This window comes from Pimephales promelas, chromosome 5 (assembly GCF_988280905.1).
Source record: "Pimephales promelas chromosome 5, fPimPro1.hap1.1, whole genome shotgun sequence".
Taxonomy (NCBI): domain Eukaryota; kingdom Metazoa; phylum Chordata; class Actinopteri; order Cypriniformes; family Leuciscidae; genus Pimephales; species Pimephales promelas.
Genome location: NC_142773.1, coordinates 38,642,572 through 38,662,624, shown reverse-complemented (window position 1 = coordinate 38,662,624; position 20,053 = coordinate 38,642,572). Strand labels below are relative to the sequence as shown.

The window sequence follows — 20,053 nt, the reverse complement described above, 5'->3', positions numbered from 1 at the left end:
TCCAATCTTCTCAAAACTCTGGATTATGATAGAGGGCCACGAGACTTTGACCTGAGTGCAAAAATGGATGATCTAGACCCTTCCAGAGCTGAGATATCAAAATTCAAAATTTCGACCCGAAAAAAAAACGACAGTGTTACCCCTTTCGTTTTTTTTTTTTCATTTTTGGGCGAAAAATTAAGTTTCTCCAATCTTCTCAAAACTCTGGATTATGATAGAGGGCTGTGAGACTTTGACCTGAGTGCAAAAATGGATGATCTAGACCCTTCCAGAGCTGAGATATCGAAATTCAAAATTTTGACCCGAAAAAAAAACGACAGTGTTACCCCTTTCGTTTTTTTTCATTTTTGGGTGAAAAATTAAGTTTCTCCAATCTTCTCAAAACTCTGGATTATGATAGAGGGCTGTGAGACTTTGACCTGAGTGCAAAAATGGAGGCTCTAGACCCTTCCAGAGCTGAGATATCAAAATTCAAAATTTCGACCCGAAAAAAAAACGACAGTGTTACCCCTTTCGTTTTTTTTTTTAATTTTTGGGCGAAAAATTAAGTTTCTCCAATCTTCTCAAAACTCTGGATTATGATAGAGGGCTGTGAGACTTTGACCTGAGTGCAAAAATTGATAATTTAGACCCTTCCAGAGCTGAGATATCAAAATTCAAAATTTCGACCCGAAAAAAAACGACAGTGTTACCCCTTTCGTTTTTTTTTTTCATTTTTGGGTGAAAAATTAAGTTTCTCCAATCTTCTCAAAACTCTGGATTATGATAGAGGGCCACGAGACTTTGACCTGAGTGCAAAAATGGATGATCTAGACCCTTCCAGAGCTGAGATATCAAAATTCAAAATTTCGACCCGAAAAAAAAAACGACAGTGTTACCCCTTTCGTTTTTTTTTTCATTTTTGGGCGAAAAATTAAGTTTCTCCAATCTTCTCAAAACTCTGGATTATGATAGAGGGCTGTGAGACTTTGACCTGAGTACAAAAATGGATGATCTAGACCCTTCCAGAGCTGAGATATCAAAATTCAAAATTTTGACACGAAAAAAAAACGACAGTGTTACCCCTTTCGTTTTTTTTTTTCATTTTTGGGCGAAAAATTAAGTTTCTCCAATCTTCTCAAAACTCTGGATTATGATAGAGGGCTGTGAGACTTCGACCTGAGTGCAAAAATGGATAATTTAGACCCTTCCAGAGCTGAGATATCAAAATTCAAAATTTTGACCCGAAAAAAAAACGACAGTGTTACCCCTTTCGTTTTTTTTCATTTTTGGGCGAAAAATTAAGTTTCTCCAATCTTCTCAAAACTCTGGATTATGATAGAGGGCTGTGAGACTTTGACCTGAGTGCAAAAATGGATGATCTAGACCCTTCCAGAGCTGAGATATCAAAATTCAAAATTTCGACCCGGAAAAAAACGACAGTGTTACCCCTTTTGTTTTTTTTTCATTTTTGGGCGAAAAATTAAGTTTCTCCAATCTTCTCAAAACTCTGGATTATGATAGAGGGCTGTGAGACTTTGACCTGAGTGCAAAAATGGATAATTTAGACCCTTCCAGAGCTGAGATATCAAAATTCAAAATTTCGACCCGAAAAAAACCCGACAGTGTTACCCCTTTCGTTTTTTTTCATTTTTGGGTGAAAAATTAAGTTTCTCCAATCTTCTCAAAACTCTGGATTATGATAGAGGGCCACGAGACTTTGACCTGAGTGCAAAAATGTATGATCTAGACCCTTCCAGAGCTGAGATATCAAAATTCAAAATTTCGACCCAAAAAAAAACGACAGTGTTACCCCTTTCGTTTTTTTTTTCATTTTTGGGCGAAAAATTAAGTTTCTCCAATCTTCTCAAAACTCTGGATTATGATAGAGGGCTGTGAGACTTTGACCTGAGTGCAAAAATGGAGGCTCTAGACCCTTCCAGAGCTGAGATATCGAAATTCAAAATTTCGACCCGAAAAAAAAAACGACAGTGTTACCCCTTTCGTTTTTTTTCATTTTGGGGCGAAAAATCAAGTTTCTCCAATCTTCTCAAAACTCTGGATTATGATAGAGGGCTGTGAGACTTTGACCTGAGTGCAAAAATGGATGATCTAGACCCTTCCAGAGCTGAGATATCAAAATTCAAAATTTCGACCCGAAAAAAAAACCGACATTGTTACCCCTTTCGTTTTTTTTCATTGTTGGGTGAAAAATTAAGTTTCTCCAATCTTCTCAAAACTCTGGATTATGATAGAGGGCCACGAGACTTTGACCTGAGTGCAAAAATGGATGATCTAGACCCTGTCAGAGCTGAGATATCAACATTCAAAATTCCGACCCGAAAAAAAAAACGACAGTGTTACCCCTTTCGTTTTTTTTCATTTTTGGGCGAAAAATTAAGTTTCTCCAATCTTCTCAAAACTCTGGATTATGATAGAGGGCTGTGAGACTTTGACCTGAGTTCAAAAATGGAGGCTCTAGACCCTTCCAGAGCTGAGATATCGAAATTCAAAATTTCGACCCGAAAAAAAATCGACAGTGTTACCCCTTTCGTTTTTTTTTTTTTCATTTTTGGGCGAAAAATTAAGTTTCTCCAATCTTCTCAAAACTCTGGATTATGATAGAGGGCTGTGAGACTTTGACCTGAGTGCAAAAATTGATGATCTAGACCCTTCCAGAGCTGAGATATCAAAATTCAAAATTTCGACCCGAAAAAAAAACGACAGTGTTACCCCTTTCGTTTTTTTTCATTTTTGGGCGAAAAATTAAGTTTCTCCAATCTTCTCAAAACTCTGGATTATGATAGAGGGATGTGAGACTTTGACCTGAGTGCAAAAATGGAGTCTCTAGACCCTTCCAGAGCTGAGATATCGAAACTCAAAATTTCAACCAGAAAAAAAAACGACAGTGTTACCCCTTACGTTTTTTTTGGGGGGAGGGGGGGGCGAAAAATTAAGTTTCCCCAATCTTCTCAAAACTCTGGATTCTGATAGAGGGCCATGAGACTTAGACCTGAGTGCAAAAATGGATGATCTAGACCCTTCCAGAGCTGAGATATCGAAAATCAAAATTTCGACCAGAAAAAAAAACGACAGTGTTACCCCTTACTTTTTTTTGGGGGGGGGAGGGGGGGCGAAAAATTAAGTTTCCCCAATCTTATCAAAACTCTGGATTCTGATAGAGGGCCATGAGACTTAGACCTGAATGCTAAAATTGAGGCTTTAGACCCTTCCAGAGCTGAGATATCGAAACTCAAAATTTCGACCAGAAAAAAAAACGACAGTGTTACCCCTTACGTTTTTTTTTTTTTTGGGTGAAAAATTAAGTTTTCCCCAATCTTTTCAAAACTCTGGATTCTGATAGAGGGCCATGAGACTTAGACCTGAGTGCAACAATGGAGGCTCTAGACCCTTCCAGAGCAGAGATATCGAAAATCAAAATTTCGACCGGAAAAAAAAACGACAGTGTTACCCCTTACGTTTTTTTTCATTTTTGTGCAAAAAATTAAGTTTCTCCAATCTTCTCAAAACTCTGGATTCTGATAGAGGGCCACGAGACTTTGACCTGAGTGCAAAAATGGAGGCTCTAGACCCTTCCAGAGCTGAGATATCGAAATTCAAAATTTCGACCGGAAAAAAAAAAGCGACAGTGTTACCCCTTTCGTTTTTTTTTTTTTCATTTTTGGGCGAAAAATTAAGTTTCTCCAATCTTCTCAAAACTCTGGATTATGATAGAGGGCTGTGAGACTTTGACCTGAGTGCAAAAATGGAGGCTCTAGACCCTTCCAGAGCTGAGATATCGAAATTCTAAATTTCGACCCGAAAAAAAAACGACAGTGTTACCCCTTTCGTTTTTTTTCATTTTGGGGCGAAAAATCAAGTTTCTCCAATCTTCTCAAAACTCTGGATTATGATAGAGGGCTGTGAGACTTTGACCTGAGTGCAAAAATGGATGATCTAGACCCTTCCAGAGCTGAGATATCAAAATTCAAAATTTCGACCCGAAAAAAAAACCGACATTGTTACCCCTTTCGTTTTTTTTCATTGTTGGGTGAAAAATTAAGTTTCTCCAATCTTCTCAAAACTCTGGATTATGATAGAGGGCTGTGAGACTTTGACCTGAGTGCAAAAATGGATGATCTAGACCCTGTCAGAGCTGAGATATCAACATTCAAAATTCCGACCCGAAAAAAAAAACGACAGTGTTACCCCTTTCGTTTTTTTTCATTTTTGGGCGAAAAATTAAGTTTCTCCAATCTTCTCAAAACTCTGGATTATGATAGAGGGCTGTGAGACTTTGACCTGAGTTCAAAAATGGAGGCTCTAGACCCTTCCAGAGCTGAGATATCGAAATTCAAAATTTCGACCCGAAAAAAAATCGACAGTGTTACCCCTTTCGTTTTTTTTTTTTCATTTTTGGGCGAAAAATTAAGTTTCTCCAATCTTCTCAAAACTCTGGATTATGATAGAGGGCTGTGAGACTTTGACCTGAGTGCAAAAATTGATGATCTAGACCCTTCCAGAGCTGAGATATCAAAATTCAAAATTTCGACCCGAAAAAAAAACGACAGTGTTACCCCTTTCGTTTTTTTTCATTTTTGGGCGAAAAATTAAGTTTCTCCAATCTTCTCAAAACTCTGGATTATGATAGAGGGCTGTGAGACTTTGACCTGAGTGCAAAAATGGAGTCTCTAGACCCTTCCAGAGCTGAGATATCGAAACTCAAAATTTCAACCAGAAAAAAAAACGACAGTGTTACCCCTTACGTTTTTTTTGGGGGGGAGGGGGGGCGAAAAATTAAGTTTCCCCAATCTTCTCAAAACTCTGGATTCTGATAGAGGGCCATGAGACTTAGACCTGAGTGCAAAAATGGATGATCTAGACCCTTCCAGAGCTGAGATATCGAAAATCAAAATTTCGACCAGAAAAAAAAACGACAGTGTTACCCCTTACTTTTTTTTGGGGGGGGGAGGGGGGGCGAAAAATTAAGTTTCCCCAATCTTCTCAAAACTCTGGATTCTGATAGAGGGCCATGAGACTTAGACCTGAGTGCAAAAATGGAGGCTTTAGACCCTTCCAGAGCTGAGATATCGAAAATCAAAATTTCGACCAGAAAAAAAAACGACAGTGTTACCCCTTACGTTTTTAATTTTTTGGGTGAAAAATTAAGTTTTCCCCAATCTTTTCAAAACTCTGGATTCTGATAGAGGGCCATGAGACTTAGACCTGAGTGCAACAATGGAGGCTCTAGACCCTTCCAGAGCAGAGATATCGAAAATCAAAATTTCGACCGGAAAAAAAAAAACGACAGTGTTACCCCTTACGTTTTTTTTTTTGGCCGAAAAACTAAGTTTCTCCAATCTTCTCAAAACTCTGGATTCTGATAGAGGGCTGTGAGACTTTGACCTGAGTGCAAAAATGGAGGCTTTAGACCCTTCCAGAGCTGAGATATCGAAACTCAAAATTTCGACCCGAAAAAAAAAACGACAGTGTTACCCCTTACGTTTTTTTTTTTTAGGCGAAAAATTAAATATCTCCAATCTTCTCAAAACTCTGGATTCTGATAGAGGGCCACGAGACTTAGACCTGAGTGCAAAAATGGAGGCTTTAGACCCTTCCAGAGCTGAGATATCGAAACTCAAAATTTCGACCAGAAAAAAAAAAACGACAGTGTTACCCCTTACGTTTTTTTTTGGGGGGGGGGGGGGGGGGCGAAAAATTAATTTTCCCCAATCTTCTCAAAACTTCCAAAAAACCCTTCCAGAGCTGAGATATTGAGATATTTATAATGGAATAAATGCTACGTGGGATCTCAATATCTCAGCTCTGGAAGGGTCTAGAGCATCCATTTTTGCACTCAGGTCTAAGTACCATGGCCCTCTATCAGAATCCAGAGTTTCAAGAAGATCGGAGAAACTCAAAATTTCGAATAAGTATCTCCAATCTTCTTGAAACTCTGGATTCTGATAGAGGGCCATGGGACTTAGACGGGACTTAGACCCTTCGTGGACGATGGAATTATGGGATGGCGCTTGGTGTTACAGACTCAGTGGCCCCAGCTGAGTGCAGTAAAATAGTTTTTATCATGAAAGAAACTTTAATTAAAATGTCCAAAAAAAATTTTGATGGTTTGATGTCCTTTAAATGGTTGACCCAACCTTAGATCAAATAGCTCAAAACTGAACAGTGCAAGTACCTGTGCAATTACAGTGCAAGAACAGTACCTGACATGCAATAAACACAAGTGTTTTCTGGCGCAGACCTCTCACTTGGATTGAAGAGCGAGGCCCAGGACTGGGCAGAGTCAAACGCATCGACCTCCACTTCACGGACGGCGTTATCAGCGAGCTGCCAGCCGGCCAGCGGGAGCCGGTGGGGCTGTTCATGCAGGATCTGGTGCTGTTCGCCCGCAAGCTGCAGGGTGACGTCTCTGCTGCCGAGCTCCAGGCGGAGCGGAGCCGGATCTTACACTGTCTGGAGCTGGCGGACCGCATGCAGCAGCTCAGTGGAAGCGCTCAGGCCTGAACCTGTCCTGAATGCACAGCCATCGTGGGGTGTGTGCTCTGTCTACTCCCAAATGTCCCATATGACTGTGGTAGAGACAGGTAACTGGAGAGTAGAATAATATTATATATATATATATTTTTTTCCCCTTCTTTTTTTGGTAAGGTGGACTTAACACCTGTATATATAATGCATTATAAAAAATATTTGAATGCATTAATTATGCCTTGAATGCACCTTATAATGCATTATATGATCTCATGAATAATTGTAAAGCCAGTTATAGTAGTTTATAATGCATATCTATTCATTAAGCACACCTTTAGAAAGTAGAATGTGTTAAAACAAGACAAACAACCCATTTTTGATGTACCAATGAGTCTGCAAATATTATAATTTTTATATTTATGAAAGAGATATAATGCCTTATAATGTACAATATAACCTTCCAATTAGACTTTATAATGCATTATACATACTGGTTTCATGTAAAGTGTTACCGATTTTTTTTTTTTTTTTCATGTGTTTTTTCTAACCCTAATTAATAAGTTTATTTTCTTCATTTTCTTTTTTTTTTAAATCAGGATTGGGAAATTCCATTGATTTTAAAAGTCTTTGATTTGTTAATTCAACTAATAGATTTGTGTTTAACTAGTGGGCCGCATCAGTATATGCAGTAACAGCACATTCCTATCATGCAACTCATGACTATAGTTATTGATTAACGTTACATGGCTAATTTGTTATTTATCAGGATTACACTCTATGTTAAGGTTATGTAGTTACATTTTACTTAAATAAATACTGAGTAATATACACTTAGAGTTAAGGTTTGATTTAGGGTTAGTTATAATTATGCATATTTTATTTTTATTACTATATGTAATTTAAGAATGTGTAACTACTTAACTAATTCCACCTTACAATAAAGTGTTACCTTTAACAGAAAGGGAAGATTCCCTGTTGTAAATCTGTTGGTATTTAGTATGTGAATACAGTGAGTTGTGCTTTTGTGCAATGCATCTGCACAAAATTCAAATACAAATGAATGAACCAGTGATTTCGGTCATTGTTCATATAGGCGGATGCATTGTAAAACATGTAATATTATAAGTTACTCTGTTGACATTTTGTAGTTTGTTCTGTGACAACCGGATGAACTCTCTAGCAAAATCTACGTTTTCTTTGAAAGTTTGGGGAATTTATTATTTTTTCCTTTCTGTGTTCTTTATGAGATTAAACATGTGATGAGAAAGAACTGATTGGAGCAGATCATACAAACATTAAGAAAACATAAATGTAATGCACATATCACTGTCTGAGAAGCGTGCCGCCATAAAGAGGAATGTTTAATGTTGTGTCTAGCCTAAATGCAGTTTACTTTTGTCTTAAAGTGTTAAATAAGTGTGTTATTCGGTTAAATAAATAAAAAGCGTGCCTGCTTTATGGAATTTGTTTCTGCAGCTGAACCCACACATGACCTTGACAACTTGAAATCACTTATTCATAAAAAAAAATTCATATCTAAAGCATTATTGATAAATGTCAGCATTTGTTCTTTTGCATTTGAGGTATGAAATATGATCAATATATCAAGCGAATTAAGCATGTTCAGACACCAAGAGTGAAAAAACAGCTTCAACTTTTATTCAAAAGAAAAGTCAGTCCTAATGTAACAGCTGACAAGGGCAGGGCCATATTTCCCAGAAGCTGTGGAGATGATGCAAACAGTCATGTGCTCCGATCCACACAAATGAACAAACACATTCGGATGAGACATTCTTTTGCGTGAAAATTGCATGTATGCTATGAATTAAAACCAGGAACTGTTTTTGTGTGTTTGTTTATTTGATTGGCTGCATTGCTGAAACAGTTTCGAGATCCTTATTAGACTTCCTCATTGGACTTTCAATTTCTGATTGCAAATGTGCTTGATAGAAAAAACACTAACGACAGCATTCAACCTAGAAAATAGTTGTGGGAAAAGCAAAATAAGAGCAGCTGATTTCAGTTCTGGTCTAGTTGAAAAGTGTCTGGAATGTTTGAAAATGGAAGTACTCATGTGCATCATCATCATCCTCATGCTGGACGAGACACGGCGCTAAACACAACAGTAATAAATATACAAACCAAAAATGAAACAAAGGCAGAACAATTACAAAGTCCTTGATTACTGAACATCGCAACAACTGTCATTCTGCAGTCGATCTTTAGTCTTTAACCTTCAACTGTCGGTCAGATCTTTCTGCTGGCTATGTCACATCAGCCAGTGCAAAGAGAACGAGAAGAAGAAAAAAAAACATTCCTCCTGGGTGACTACCTGAGAAGAGCAGGGCATTCTGGGAAGCTTCTTCTGGAAGTCAAAGCGATGTGGGCTGAAAGTGGTCGGAGGGACTCACGTGGATTTCTGCTTATAATGAATGGTCAGATCTCCTCCGCTCTTCCAGATAAAATGCTTAACAGTCCTGAGGTCCATGTTTGGATCCAAAACCTACGAAAGACAGCAAGCATTTAACAACAGTCTAGAAAATGCATTTAACATTTTCTACCATTTAAAGGGGTGGTTCAAGATTTTGGACTTCGGGCCTCATTTCCGAGATATCCTGGGTGTTATTTATCAGTGGAGACAGTTTTAAAAATGTTCATCCAGTCTAGCTAGCTAGGCTAGCTCGAGTCAACGGTAACTGCTAGCCTGCCATTAAAGGATATCTAAACCCCTGGTCAGAGCCTGACTCCACCCACTTGCAATATTTAAAAAAACGCTGAAAAAGTGGGCACACCCCAGCGGAGATAGAGAGGACGAAATAGATGCTAAAACACTCTATCCTGATCGTTTTCAATACTCGCAATTCCAACTCCTGACTCGCTACAGTGTTTTTGACGAAACAAGCTGGTTTTTATACTGCCAAGAGCGTAGCTCGTACGTAGCAAGAGCGTGGTGAGCTGAAACGTGCGTACGTCACAAAGTGCGGAACAACCAATAGGAAAATTCAACTGCAGTAGCCACCGTTCAACCTGAAGAGGGCAGCACTAAGACGTTTTTACACCATGTATTATAGAAATAAAACACTTTATACACAAATGTCAAAAAAGTTAATCGAATCAATGACTGGTATTAATAAAGATCTATTCTTACAGATCATTGACTAAAAAAAGTTGGTTTAGGGTTTAGTTACTCTTTAAAAACAGTTTTATCCACTCCACAGGTCACCAACAGCAAATAAACTATAACACTAAACTATCGATGTAAATGTCTGTAGAGAAAAATGTTAAAAATCAAAGTAGCCTTTCATCGCATTGCAATAGTTATACTTTGCTCCCTGTATTTATTAGCACAGTCTACAGTAGCGGTGGAGTAATATTAAGTTACCCAAGGCAACCGAGAGGGATAGTGAGAGAGAGAGGTAGTTCCGACTGTAGTGCGCTTCGGTTCTGTGTTTACTTTTCGGCGCAGTACGTTACTACTAACCAGAGCAAAGTAAAATTCCGCCGCTGCTGAGAAACTAGTTCCTGTAAATGTAATGCGATCATTGAGATGCAAGAGTAGTTTGATTTTTAACATTATTCTCAACAGACACTTGCATCGAAAGTCTGGCGTTGTAATTGATTTGCTTTTGGTGAACTGTGGAGTGGGTCAAACTGTTTTTAATGGCAGGCTAGCAGTTACTATTGACTCGCGCTAGCCTAGCACCGGCGAACAATGCAACTGGAACGACTGGATGAAATTTTTTGAAAACTGTCTCCACTGATAAATAACACTAAGGCTAACTTAGATATGAGTCCCGATGTCCAAAATCCTGAACCACCCCTTTAAAGCCGTTCACACAATGAACGATAACTATATTAGCATTCACAGCAATGCTCTGTTTATTAGAAGCATGCACTGTAGTTTTGTCTCCTGCCTCTTTAAAGTCCCCGTGAACTTGAAACGTGATTTTTCTCCAGTGCTGTGACGTATTTCCAAGTGAAACGGAATATTGAACAGAGGGCAGGGTTTTACTCTAGCGCTCCTCCTCTCCATCTCTCGCTCATAGCAAACTAACGGTTTGAGGGGAGTGGTTAAGCGTTTCCCCACCCAAACTGTGAAACCTACGTCATCAGAAAAAGAAACCATTCCAGACCGGAAGTAACTTTTCAGATTACCAAGGTAAAACATTTTTTTAATATATATTTACTTGCACGGATTAATTGTTCACCACAAGACTAGTAATATGCGCTAACAAAGTAAATAGGTTCAATTTTGATTTCACGGGGACTTTAAAGCAGAACACACTCTGATTGGCTGTCAATGTTTTTATTGTTTATCAGCTAGAAAAAAAATAACTTTGAAAGTGATTACGATGATATCGTTATCAATAGTCATGCTGTGAACTTAGCTATTCTTTTAAATTTAAAATGATTTTAAAAACTTTATTTTTATCATTGTGCTTATCGTCCTTGATGTGAATGGGCCTTTAGGACCACAATGCGAACGATACAATCTTGCCTGAAATTTCAATCAAATTAAAATAATGTTAAAGCATGGGAAAGTAACCAAAACTGCTGGGTAGTGAACGATTTAAGTTTTAATATCTGTTACTGGCTTTTCACACTTGTTTAATTGGGGTTATGGCCAATTCAATGTTTCACACTTGTAATATTGATATTAAGGGTTATTGATGTCACAAAAGCAGTGCTACTGGACTGCACTGTGTCAATGTAAAGGCCAATTGTTTAGCAAAAAACAAATCAAAACTAAATAACGGTCACCTCATTTAAATTTGTTTCCGCATCTGAGAAGAATGAAATGTTGAAGAGCAAATTTTGAGTACATTGGAGCAATGAGAGTGTTTTCTTGTCTGGACCTAGTAAAGAAGGAGAGGTCTAACCTGATCTAAACACATGAGCTCAATCTTCTCTTCGGCCATCACTGCCACGTCTTCCTCTTTCTCCAGCTCTCCCGGCTTGTCATTGGCTGAGGAGCTGGTGGTCTGTGACTCCGTGTCGAGGTTGATGATCTTCTCATAGACGTGTTCCATCACTTTGCGCACCTGCAGCATGTCACTAGCAGACAGACGGTCCCTGAAAACAACAGGCCGTGATGAATAACCTCCAAAATATTGCAAATATCTCAAATAGTATCACTTTGACAATTCAAATACATTTATCTGACGAGATATCTAAAATATTCAATCAAAAATGAATATGATTAGGTTAAAGATTCATAGACTTCATACTTTTTGAGTGTTTTGGCCCCAGATGATGAATGAGGTTGGAGGTAGAAGGGGATCTTGTTGAATTTTGGCATGTTTTTCTGAAGCAGGACAGAAAGCAGTTCATATATTATAAAACATTATCCATATGGTGGACACATAATGGGATGATTGTGGGATTTTAAACACTTACATCTACAGTAATATCAATAACCCATTGAGGTACAGTTTCATTCAGCAACATTGACTCGGTCTCTCCCCCAGAATCACGGCATAATAACCTGGAATTGGAAGGAAATACGGCTTATAATGAAGACAAGATCCAGGGAGGATGGGGAGTTTAATGTCTTCATCATTCTGACCTAAACAACGTTCTTCCGCCTGCTTCACCAAAGATGACAGGAGTGTGTGGGGGAACCTGGAAGTAGCCGTTGCCCTTTTGAATTCGGCTCTCCTGTTCCCCATTTACTGCAGACAAACAGAAACCAATTGCAGAACATCAGATGTTTTATAACTATGCAACGCAAAAATGATTGTTATCCTTTGTGGATAAGACTATCTATGCATTGCAAAATAATTTATCCAAGATGGCAGATAAGAGTCCAGGTAAATTTTATTCAGAACTAAAAAAGTATTCTCCTATATTTTTACAAAAGTGCCTACCATGGTTGAGCTCATTTTCCTCCTCTTCCATTGGGTTTATGTGAGTTCTGGGCCAGAACTCCAACAGGGCCTGCAGGAGAAGCCCACCAAGATTCACTGGAACATATGAAGAAACCCAAAGAATAGTTATGTTATATAATTTTCACTGTTGAGTAAATGTTGTAAGGTTGAAAATCAAACAAACATAGACTTCTAAAATCCTGTTGTTTAATTGTCTTGTTTTTCAAAACTATATTCTTAAAGGATTTTAAAGAGTTGCTAAATTAAAAGCATTTTTTATCTATTTTTAAATTTCATTATTATTTTTGACCACAAGGAGGCACTATAAATGAATCTTTTTTCGAGTCATTTGGTTGAACGAAATGACTCGAAAAAAGATTTGTTCATTTTGATGAACGAGTACGAACAGGAGTCACGAACGCGCATCACAGAACAGAGCAAGGCGAGCATTTATGCTTATAAAACTTAAACTTTATTTCTTAAATGACCGATCGTTTTGCTAGATAAGACCCTTATTCATCGTCTGGTGTCGTTTAAAGCCCTTTGAAGCTGCACTGAAACTCTCATTTGGACCTTAAACCGTTCGGTGCCCAATGAAGTCCATTATATGGAGAAAATCCTGGAATGTTTTCATCAAAAACCTTAATTTCTTTTCGACTGAAGAAAGAAAGACATGGACATCTTGGATGACATGGGGGTGAGTAAATTATCAGCAAAAGTTTTTTTAAAAGTGAACTACTCCTTTAACATGCTGCCAATGTCAATTACATAATTCCGCAATGATACGCCAATGCCTATATGGTTGACACCCAAAATGGGCGATATGGAAAATGTAATAAAAAATGTACTGACTCTAAAGAGACTCGTTTTGTGATTTTTGGCCAAACTGTTAAAAAATAGAGGGTCAAAAGTTATTAGCATAAACGCGAAAGCAAATTTGGACAGTTGATGGCGCTAGAGGGTTTGAGTTAGAGACCCCAAATGTGCTATGGTAACAGCTCAGACTTTGATTTATCTATGTACCAAATTTTATAACTTTCCTATGGGCGGCCATAGACACAAGAGCAGAAGAACAACACTAACGATTACAATAGGTGCCTGGCCGTAAACAGTCATAATAAAAAAATCTATTTTTCAGTCACTCAAAAATGCATCGACAGCAAACAAAGAGTCTAATATGGAAGCTTGTTTTTGCCATGGATTCAAAAATAAAAAAGGTAATTGCAACTTTTTATCTCACAATTCAGACTTTTCCTGAGAAAAAAATGAGATGTAAACTCGCAATTTTGAGAAAAGGTCAAAATGACTATATGTATAACTAACAATTGCGAGCAAAAAAAAGTCAGAGTGTGAGGAAAAAAGTCAAGATTAACTTTTCGATTTTTTATACTCCACGGTGGAAACAAGTTCCCATAGTTAAGCCCCTATCAAAAAGGGAATTTTTGTAGCATATGCATTTAACACTATGGACTAAGACAACTTTACACTTCGGGTCAGAGCCATCTGGACTTGTAAAGCCAGCGTCTTTAGCTGCCACCCACGCCGCAAATGAATCACTTTCATCCAGCGTGATAGTCAGCATCTGAAAAACAGCAAAAACATATTCAACATTCATTAACATGCACCTTCGCCCATATTTTAATTAAAAACATGGTGCTAATGCAAAATGCATTGGCTCTTTTACTCACCCCTGTTTTGAGATCTACAGAAAACCAGTTCGGCACATAGACCATCTTGAACCTCTTTTTGATTTCCTCATCAAAGTCCACTTTGCCCAGGTCTTCCCCCTTACATGCCTTAAAACACAGAACATGATTACATATCGGTTCTTCAAAAGATCCCACACAAGCTTCTCATGATCTGCACTTACCTTAAGGATATCCCAGAAGGCCACACTGTTATTGCTATCTTTAGTGAGTATGTGCCTCTTGTCATTGAGAATATGACACTGAACAATGCTGGTGCCCCCTGAAATTAAATTAAACTCAGTTCAATACAAGTTTCAATCAACTATAGATTAAAAAACAGTAGATGTTTTATCCAAAGCAACTGACAACACACTTAGTACATGTTCCTTGTACAATTTCCCTGGAAAAACTAGGGTTTGGTGTCTATCACAAACAACAACTATTGAACAACACCACTTTAAGGTCAGACGCTTGTTCTAGCGAACACTGATGGTCTTTCACCTTTGATGACCTGCTCTGGCTGTGTACACAGTGGAGTCAGTGGGGTACTGCAGTCGTTGTCGTATTCTCCAGATGTTCTGAAGTTATGCATGCCCTTTAGAGACTGATCATGACAAAGAAAGACAAATACACATAAGATGATTGAATGATGTAATCCAACATTTAAATTAGATTGCAGTTTTGTACTTAGGCATAAGCTAATGTCTAATTATAGAGGGTTTCTAAAGGTAAATGTAAGACTTTATAAAAGACCAAGTAAAGAAAATGTAAGGAATAATTTGAAGCGAACGCAATATGTTCTCATAATGTAAATGTCTAGGGAAGAAGACAAGGAGTAGTATTAGTGACACTTCAAAGTTTGAAAATACATTTAATTAAAGAAAAGAAGGGTTTAGGGTAGCTTGAATAGCTCTGCTCCCAAACACTAGGAAATGGAAATAACTTTTTCTGTACCTCAAAAAAAAAAGATTTCACTCAGTATTTGTGTCTTGTTTTGCAGTGCAAATGTCTAAATACAGTAAATACAAGATGCATTTACTGCAGAAGTAAAATGACAAAATATGAAGTCTTGTTTTCAGTAAATTTGATCATGAGTTCATGATTTGAATTTCTGATCCCACTGACAGATTATTTGTTCCTGTTTTAAGCACAAAACAATTTAGAATTGATTTTTATACATTTGTCAAGAATTTTTTCCACCTCAAGTACATGTATCTTGATAGATGCCAAGATATTTGTTTTTGAAAACATAAATACTGAGAAAGATTTGCAATGCATGTTAGATTTAATGACATGACCATGATTTTCAGCTCTTTTTTAACACCCTTTTAAGGCCTTCATTTGTGTAAAAGGTGAATTAAGATTTTTAAAGACCTTTTTAAGACCCGCAGAATCTCTGATTATATCTTGTATATTTAAAGTGACGATTCAACCAGAAATTAAAACTCTGTCATCATTGCTCACATATGCAAGAGCTTTCTTGCAAACAAGTTCTCAAGGAAGAAATGAGTTTTCAGTTGATTCTTGAACATTGTCAGGAATTCGGCTGTCTTGTTAGGTTAGGATAAGTGTTCACTGAGAAAAATGAATACAGTCGCTCTATTCATATAGAGGCTGAATAATGACTGAATTTTATAAACCTTTGCTTTAAGAAAAGAACCATCTGAATTGTGGTTATGTAACTCACCCATTTGTTCACAAATGATTTAGTTGTGGACACCCAAATGGCTTGAGGAGGGTCGGCTGATTTGTCCAATTCCATCTGCACAGAGCATCAGATAAATTATAAGAGTAGCCTTTCATTTCTTTATTTTCAAGCACTATCCATCTTAAGCTCGCTCTCACCTTTAGGACAGGAGCTTTCTCTTCACATATGAGCACACGTATGTCAGGGTTTCTCAGATCTGTGCAGTAGATCTTTCGGTCACGTCCTCCGGAGTAAATGTGTGTGAAGGCCTCGTTCGCCTGCAGGGACCACACGCCCTCATCGTGGACCCGGTATGTGGCGATACATCTCTGCTGGCCGAGGGACCACAAGCGTATCGTGCCGTCTGAGCTACCGGAGAGACACTAGACAGAGAAACACAGCACGCGGATAACATTAGCAGAGTCAGTCAATGGTTTTGTTCAGTTTTTAGTAGCCTGAATAGCAAAAACATATTTAAAGGGATACTTCACCTCTGAAAAGATGAATGTGTATTTAAAATGGGTCATTTATGTAGAAGAAATGAGAAATTATTTTTGAATTTGGAATTTCGATGTGAGAAAAGCCAGAAAATGTATTTTTGGCTTATGTGGATGAAAGACAACAACTCCCAGAATGCACTAGTTAAAAAACAAGTCTGGGCTACTAGTGAGTCTCTGTGATGAGTCTGACCGAAAATGTGTTTTGAGATCACCCAAAATGTCCGGGATTCGGCTTTTGTGTTCTCCAGTCGCCATTCATTATGTTTCCTGTGGCGAGCGGGACGAGTGAGGGCCGCGGGAGAACGGCGCGAGGCCGGTGACGTGATGAGCGACACCTGTGAGACGCACCGGTCTCGTATCTCTCACGGAGGAGCGGGAATTTTCATAGCAATGTTAAAACGCACATCAACCGATCACTTGTTTAGCGTTCATGTAAACACTACATTCAGATTCACCAATCGGAATGAATTCAGTTAGACTGAAACAAAAGCTGTGCATGTAAACAATGAATGGCGACTGCAGAAAGCAAAAGCTGAATCCCGGACATCGACGGCCGGACATGTCCGGGAAAAAGAGGATGGTAACCCCTACTACTCAGCTTTCTCCACAGAACAAGAACCTGCTAGCTTAGCTTCCAAAAAAAGATGGCTGACACTGTGTGTTCATTCTGTGAGTGAGATCGCCCTCTATGGGCGGGTTGAGAACATGCGGGACAGACCCACTACTGACTGTAGTCTTTAGCCTCTGCCCAAAAAATCCTCGATGACGCACAAGTCGTCATTTTGCGTCATCTGAGGATTTTTTCTAGACAAAAAATACATCATTCTCTCGTCTCAGGGGGGTATGAGGGTGGAAAGCACGGTAATTCGAAAATACTACAGGTTTTCTACCAATACAAAGCTTAATGCTAAATCCTAAAGTATCCCTTTAAACATTTTAAATATCTTCAAAGTGTGCAATAATGTCTGTATAAGTCCTACCTGGGTGCCGTCTCTGTTTAGTAATAATGATTTGACATTGTCACTGTGGCCTTTCAGCTTCATTAGCTTTGCACATGTTCGTGGATCCCAGAGCCTCAAGACCTGTCATAACAAGAAATGTGACAAAACACATTCTGCAAGTAAAACCTTTTTATTTGAACCCGCCTCCAGTCACATGAATGAAAAATGTCCTTCCTTCAAATGTGAAAGTAAAACATCGTAAGACTAACCTTTTCTGTGGATCCTGAGATGATCACAGTTCCTGCCTGATTCATGGCCAGACTGTAGATGGAGTCCTTGTTTCCACTCAGTGAGGATGCTGTCACAGAAAATATACACACATTTGTGCACTCTCTTTTTCACATTCATCTGCTTGACTCCAACTCGTGTTAAGAGATATGATAAAGACAGTTTTCTCACTTGTGACTGTATTATTAGAGGCAGTCAGAGCCGTCAGCGTGTTCACGTCCCACAGGAAGATCTGCCTGTCCAGCCCGGCTGACGCCACCAGCTCCTTGTCTTTCGCATATGCTAAAGCTTTGACGTAGTCCTAAAGTGTGAATCACAACCACTGTCACCATCAACACAGTCATAAGTCTCATATATAGAAATTTTGCACACAAAAACAGAACAAAGTAGCCTCACTCTGTTTTCTAGGCAAATTCTGGAAGCTCAAAAGTGGACTGACTACCATTACATAATTAAAGAGACCATATTATTCCCTATTACTAAGTCTTGGTTTTGTTTTTGGGGTCTACTGGAATAGGTTTTCATGCTTGAATGTCCAAAAATGCAATGCAACTCAACAAGGCCTCGCCCTTTTTTTCACGTATGCCTTGGTTGAGATTTATTTAAATGAGGAATATTGTGACGTGTTCGTTCCTTAAAGAAAACTCAAGACTACAATAAATGTGTTTCAGGGAGTTCAGAAACAGAGACACTGATATAGAGAATAACTCCCTATGGAGTGCCTTTGTAACTGTTTCAGAACATTACAGCAACAATACACAAACTTGAAAATGTAACAAAGCATAAAAGGTGTAATTCTTTAAAAAATTAAAACAACAATTTATGTTTTAAATATGAAACATACCTTATGCGTCCGTAACGTGGACATGCAGAATCCCTTGTGTGCATTCCAGACTTTCACAGTGGTGTCTGAGGAGGCTGATATCACTACAACACAGAACAATCCACTAAAATTGTGTAATAATTAGAATATATTTGATGAGATCTGAGCATTAAACCTGTAAAAATCTTTTGAAGTGCTTAAACGTACATGTTTTTCCATTACAACAGAGGATGATGTCATTGACCCAGTCAGTGTGATGCTCCATCGAAGCGATGTAAGGATCCTGCTGTAATAGTAAACAACTGTCAGTACAGTAGCACATAAAGCTGGAATTATCAGAAACATGATTTAACTATAAAAAATTAATGATTTTGATGGTGAAAATGGATGATATGGTCACAAAGTAGCAAAAGAAAGGGACAAGTGAAGTCCATCAATATTCATAAATCATGAGAATGCTGGTTGTACTTTGTGTTGATTGACACTCCATATCCTGACGATGGAATCTCGGCCGGCTGTGAAGAGTCTGTTGAGAGCAGGATCCAGTTGAAGAGCGTTCACACCGTTACGATTGTACTTCTCCACCTCATCTCGAATCACATAGGAAACCTGTAAAATCATCATTATTAATATATATATATATATATATATATATATATATATATATATATATTAGTTTATTAGACAACTAGAGATTACATGCAACTAGTCTACAAAAATGCCTATCAACTAAATTTATAGAAAATTTAATTACACAGAGAGCCTGGAACCAGTTGTTTGTCTTGTAAATCAGTCATTAAGAGATTAGCATTTGATTTTAAGGCTATACATAAATCTGTAACATGTAAACATGTTTTTATCTAAATAATTGAATTATTGAGCAGACAGCTGTATACAAATACATTCAATTACAATATCATATATCTGTATTGTGCAGTAGCCCAAAAACGTATTTGGACACACCAAAAAATGACTGTATGCCACTGCGTGATATCATCACTGTACTATGGTAACACCACAGTAATTTTTGAAAGGGCGGAAATGTTTCGGTTTGTAAGTATTGTGCACACTACATAGGGCGACGCTTTCCCGAAACACGTAAACGTATTAAGAATTCTGTAATAAATAGTTTTAAAGTTCCGAAATATTATGTTTAAATGATTACCTGGACTTTCCTCCGACCAGCAGCGTTCTGTCTGTGATGAGTCGCCATCTTGCATGTTGACAATCAGAGAATGCGTCACTTCCGGGGGACAGAGGAAGACGTTCTTGTGTTTGGGCCTGTCGAAATCTCTCACTAGAGGCCGCGGTTGAGCACATTTGCGCACGAGTAGATTTACCTAAATTAATTGTTCACTGTTGGTTGGTAATTTGCAGGAATTGCAATGGACTTCATAGATTTTACACCCTTAGACACCCTTTTGTAACCTAGGCTACTTTATAACAGTCATCCTGTCAGCATGAATAATACATTCGAAAGGCTCTATCAAGGGAAACCATTAAATTGATCCTATAGCTACCTTGCTTTTTTTTTACCTTGCTTATGTAAGGGGTTAATAAACATAACAATGGTAACTAAATACACAGTGCAATAAATAAACTTAACCCTCACTGACACTGAGTTTATCATGTATGCAGAGCAGACATGTGCCACAGCAGCAGCAGTAGTATATTTTAAACTTAAATGTTGCCATGTTAAAAATGTCTTTGCAGTTTAAACTTTATTTAAATGTGTATTTTCCAATAAACATGTTTATCTTGTTCTGTTTACTTGTATTCTGTCACCAC

At 38.1% G+C, this 20,053-nt stretch overlaps 2 protein-coding genes and 1 long non-coding RNA gene across 4 annotated transcripts in view; 1 reads left to right on the top strand and 2 right to left on the bottom strand.

The window, feature by feature from the left end:
• Nucleotides 1-7,929, top strand: part of blvra (biliverdin reductase A) — a 59,437-nt gene extending 51,508 nt beyond the window's left edge. Inside the window, exon 7 of the mRNA XM_089131477.1 lies at nt 6,240-7,929. Coding sequence (XP_088987603.1) covers nt 6,240-6,504 — 265 coding nt within the window. The 3' untranslated portion in view covers nt 6,505-7,929. The remainder of the gene's footprint in view (nt 1-6,239) is intronic.
• The window catches only part of LOC148981493 (uncharacterized), a 139,530-nt gene that overhangs the window by 67,433 nt on the left and 52,044 nt on the right, over nt 1-20,053 (bottom strand). The gene's annotated exons all lie outside the window — the stretch shown is intronic.
• Nucleotides 8,109-19,567, bottom strand: wdr48b (WD repeat domain 48b). Of its 2 annotated transcripts, none has more exons than XM_039676832.2 (19): nt 19,431-19,567; nt 18,734-18,874; nt 18,473-18,551; nt 18,287-18,369; nt 17,614-17,743; nt 17,424-17,512; nt 17,194-17,295; nt 15,872-16,096; nt 15,714-15,788; nt 14,528-14,630; nt 14,209-14,306; nt 14,027-14,134; nt 13,824-13,920; nt 12,339-12,434; nt 12,038-12,143; nt 11,869-11,956; nt 11,700-11,776; nt 11,352-11,544; nt 8,109-8,974 (listed from the first exon to the last, which is right to left on the bottom strand). In XM_039676832.2, exons 1-19 carry the CDS (start codon nt 19,476-19,478, stop codon nt 8,879-8,881), a joined length of 2,034 nt encoding a protein of 677 aa, XP_039532766.2. In that variant the 5' UTR covers nt 19,479-19,567; the 3' UTR covers nt 8,109-8,878. The 2 variants fall into 2 exon arrangements, with proteins under 2 accessions (XP_039532766.2, XP_088987602.1); XM_089131476.1 differs by having other exon boundaries at nt 18,473-18,548.

Excerpts from the sequence above, each read along its gene's own strand:
- wdr48b (XM_039676832.2), bottom strand. The coding sequence starts at position 19,478 with ATGGCGACTCATCACAGACAGAACGCTGCTGGTCGGAGGAAAGTCCAG. Across the intron at positions 11,957-12,037 it reads GGCGGAAGAACGTTGTTTAG|GTTATTATGCCGTGATTCTG; the intron begins GTCAGAATGATG and ends TTCCAATTCCAG. Across the intron at positions 11,777-11,868 it reads TTATTGATATTACTGTAGAT|AAAAACATGCCAAAATTCAA; the intron begins GTAAGTGTTTAA and ends GTCCTGCTTCAG.